This window comes from Arachis ipaensis, chromosome B01, assembly GCF_000816755.2.
Source record: "Arachis ipaensis cultivar K30076 chromosome B01, Araip1.1, whole genome shotgun sequence".
Classification (NCBI taxonomy): Eukaryota; Viridiplantae; Streptophyta; class Magnoliopsida; order Fabales; family Fabaceae; genus Arachis; species Arachis ipaensis.
The window spans coordinates 76,916,298-76,920,375 of NC_029785.2; the positions used below are offsets into that span (position 1 = coordinate 76,916,298).

The window sequence follows — 4,078 nt, forward strand, 5'->3', positions numbered from 1 at the left end:
ATTAAAGGCTTAAAGAATCAGGGTTGAGTTCACAAACTCTTAACTCACTAGAAAGTTCATGAGTATCCAAATTTAGGTCCCCAACTCAAGTTTATAAGTTGAGTTTGACGATTCGAGTTTAGCTAATCAGAAGCATCACTTGAAAGAAGCTATGCATATAACTTTTAGATAAAAAATAATATAGTTTCAATATTTATATACCATATTACTCTTTCAATAGTCAAATAGTTTCACTAGAAAATTTGACATATATAGTCTTTTACCTGGATTAGAGGATGACTCCAATAATAGATCAATTTTATGAAACCACTTTCTGGTACTTGTGGGGGTCGATTCTTCACCATATCTTCAATAGTATCATAGGGAACGAAGTGCTTTTGCTTAATCTTTCCTTTGAACCGCTTCCAAGCATCTCGAATCGCTTTTATTACCCACTATTCTCCACTGTCTGGGAGGAAAAACTTGATCTGCATGATTATAAGTAATTGTTATATGCTCTTGTGCTGAATAAAAAAACTGAAATCAATAATTACCAAGTGTCTTACGTTAACATAGTCCCACATGAACTTCTTAGCTTTAGGGGGAACAGCATGCCAACTAGTTTACAAAAGACTAACAAATCTTTTATTTCTACCAATAGTGCCAACAAAACTAGTTAAATTAGAAACACTTTGGTCGGTTGGTCCTACGGGCTGTCCAAGATCAAAAGTGACTTCTTTCCGCTGTTCCATAGTCCTTGCATAAATCTCCTTGCAAGTTGTTTTTCCACGGGTTTTCTTCTTCTTTGGCTCTCCTAGTTTCATTCATTGGTCAACATCAGATTATGCTTGATTAACTCGAGCTCAACAAGCATATAAAGCAAACAAGTACACAAATAAAAATTATAAAAATTATAAATCTGACCTATGTAGTTGATACCATAAAATGGACAACTTTTAGCTATTCTAGAGATCGATCAAAGCACACAACTTTTAAGTTCATTCCACATCATGGACTTCACTGAATTACGCATTGCAAAACTACATCAATTGCATCCATCAAGGCACATAAAACTTCAGTTGACTTAACCACTTCAACAAATTCACTAAACTACCATAGCAAAACCACAACAATTGGATCAATCAAATAACAGACAAGCTTCTATTCAAATAACGCTAACTCCACCAGCCCTCAATTCTTGGACCAACCAATGCACCCAAACTCATTGACAACACTGAACTATCCTCTATGCTCATCAAGCTGACCGATATTCTTAAACAAAGTTCAAAATCGAAAGAAATCTTAATTTCACAACCTCAATAATTAGATCAATCATAGCACACAAACTTCGAATCAACTAACACTATATTTACCAGCTTCAAACAACTAGATCTACCAGTCCAGTTTTTCTATAACAATTTAAAAAAAATAAATATTTATCATCAATAGAAACAGAGCAAAACAGTACCTTCTTCATCATCAATGTCCTCCATCACATGTTGATAATAGTCTTTATCAAGTGCCATGCTTTCTTCCCCGTCCTCACTTAGTTCAGTGCTTGGTCCTTCAATTTCCACATCTATCCCATTTTCCTTTAAGAATTTGTCAATTGTTGTAGCCTTTACTCCTAGCATCCTCTTACCCTTTGGTGATATTCCTTGCTCCAACATTGCACTTTCATTTTATGGGATAGTTTCAGGAGAAGGCAAAGATGTGTCATCTTGCCCTATTTGAGTCTCTTCATCTGTGAGTTGAGTATTCTGCTGCTGCCCTTGGTTGATTGTGAGTTGAGTAGAACTTGGACAACTCCGCTCTTGGCTTAGACTTGTTGACACGTTGTTGTTCATTTTACGAATCGCTTCGAGCTTCCTTGTAAGTTCATCTGCCTCCATGTTTGTAGGCTTAGACTTCTTCAAGCCTTGTGTTGATTTTCCACCCTGCACTCCATTCTTGACTTTCTCAGCAGTAGGCATAGTCAATAGCTCCTTTCTCTTTTTATTTTCTGGCTGTTGCGGTGGAATATTTGGCTGTACTTCCAAGGTGGTAGGCATAGAGTTAGTCCTTTTGCTAATAGAATCGAATGTGCTTTGCAGATGACTAAAATCCAGCTTCTTTGACGTGGATTTCTTCTGCCCTTTGGTTGCACGCATCTCCAATTGACTTTCTGGTTCATCCACCCTTCGCTCAGATTTCTCTTTGTCATTAGCAGCTACAACTTCCATTTCATATTTCTTGCGTTCAGTTACAATCCTTTGTCTCTTAGCCTCGAATTGTCTAAGCAAATTCTTACTTGATGTAGCTTTAAGATCAATAAATTCCTTATTCTTACACAAATAAATTAGTTAAGTAGAGTCAATTTACCCATCAAAATCAATATAAGAAAAATGTAAGAGACTGACAAATTAACAAAAAATAAGTATTAATTACAAATAAAAATGTGAAGAAGAAAACTTAAGTATACATATGTACATATCAAGCAATAAATTGCTTAGGATGACCAATCAGAATCAGAATCTCCAATGAATTCTGCCTCATATTCTTCGGCAGAAATCACTTGGGGAACCGTTTCAATAACCGTGGGTCGTAAATCAGTCCTCTCCAGAATAAGTTCACCATCATCAGCTGGTATGGCAGGGCTCGTTATACGCTCGTGTTGTTCACTATAGTGTGTTTGACGGGCCTCAGACTCAGATTCATCGCTTGTTTTAAATAAGTCTCTTGGGATAGTTTCCATAACATAATGTTTGTTATGTTCATATGGATCTTGCACATAAAAACACTAATGTGCTTGAGATGCTAGTATAAAAGGTTCATCCTGGAAGCATTTCTTATGGAAGTGAATGAATGTAAGACCATACTTATCTCTCCCAGCATCGTACCACTCACACTAAAATAAGACAACCTTAAAACGCCCAAAATAGTCTAACTCTACTATCTCAAACAACCTGCCATAATAAGCTACATTGTCTTGGATTGGACTTTGATCTTTAGCACTTGCAAAGCTTGAAGCTAAAGCAGTTAATGTGACACCACTGTTTTGTGTTTTTCTCCTTGCCTCACGTTCCGCCGTGTGAAACCTGTATCCATTAATTACATATCCAGAAAATCTTCTTGCAATAGAGCTTGGACCTCGAGATAATTCTTTTAGCCAAAAAGGCACATTTGGATCCCTCGCACGAGTTTCAAACGACTGCGTGAACGTTTTATTGTGAACTTTTGCTTTTCTCCATTTCGTTCCCCACTGATTATTAACCTCTTCCTCATGCTCTCTATAATTAATAATAGTTAGGTTTGATCTAAAAAATATGGGTGAACTTGATCGGAATAAAAAAAAGTTTAATTAAGTTACCTAACATAATCTGCCACTTCTTCACAATTGTGTAATACATACACATGGGCTTGAGCAATTGATATGTCATCTAGATTAATTGGTTCTCCATTTTCCATGCCTAACGAACGACCTTTGTTAGAAAACAACTTTGATGGCACAACTTCGTCTTCGTTAGGATCATCATTATTCCGAGGCCGCTTATTAAGTCTTGTTTGCACACCTCCATGCAAGTATCTGGAGCAGAAAGTTAAGCACTCCTCAGCCAGATATGCCTCTGTAATAGAACCTTCGGGCCGACTTCTGTTGCGAACATATGACTTTAATGTACACATGTACCTTTCCGGAGGATACATCCAACGAAACTGCACCGGACCTCCCAATCTCACCTTATTTGCTAAATGAATGGGAAGATGAACCATTATGTCCAAAAAAATAGGGGGAAAGATCCTCTCAAGCTGGCATAATATTTCCACAATCTCTAACTCCAGTAAATCTATCTCTTCTAGTGTGATGAACTTTTTTGCACAAGCGACGAAAAAAGGAACTTAGTCGAATCAACGGAATGACCACATGATCAGGAAGGATGCTTTTAATCAGTATTGGTAGTAAATAGTGAAACATAAAGTGAGCATCGTGGGTCTTATACCCAGAAACTTTTCTTTTTCCTAGATGTACACAGCGTGATATATTCGAAGCACTGCCATCAGGTAGCTTTGTTGTCTTCAAAACACCACAAAAAACTGACTTCTCTGCAACAGTCATAGAAAA

At 37.1% G+C, this 4,078-nt stretch overlaps 1 protein-coding gene across 1 annotated transcript; it reads right to left on the reverse strand.

Moving 5' to 3' along the window:
* LOC110266150 lies at nucleotides 603-2,178 on the reverse strand. The gene is made up of 2 exons (XM_021110181.1): nucleotides 1,448-2,178; nucleotides 603-793 (listed from the first exon to the last, which is right to left on the reverse strand). The coding sequence occupies exons 1-2, from the start codon at nucleotides 1,647-1,649 to the stop codon at nucleotides 603-605; spliced, it is 393 nt and encodes a 130-aa protein (XP_020965840.1). The 5' UTR covers nucleotides 1,650-2,178.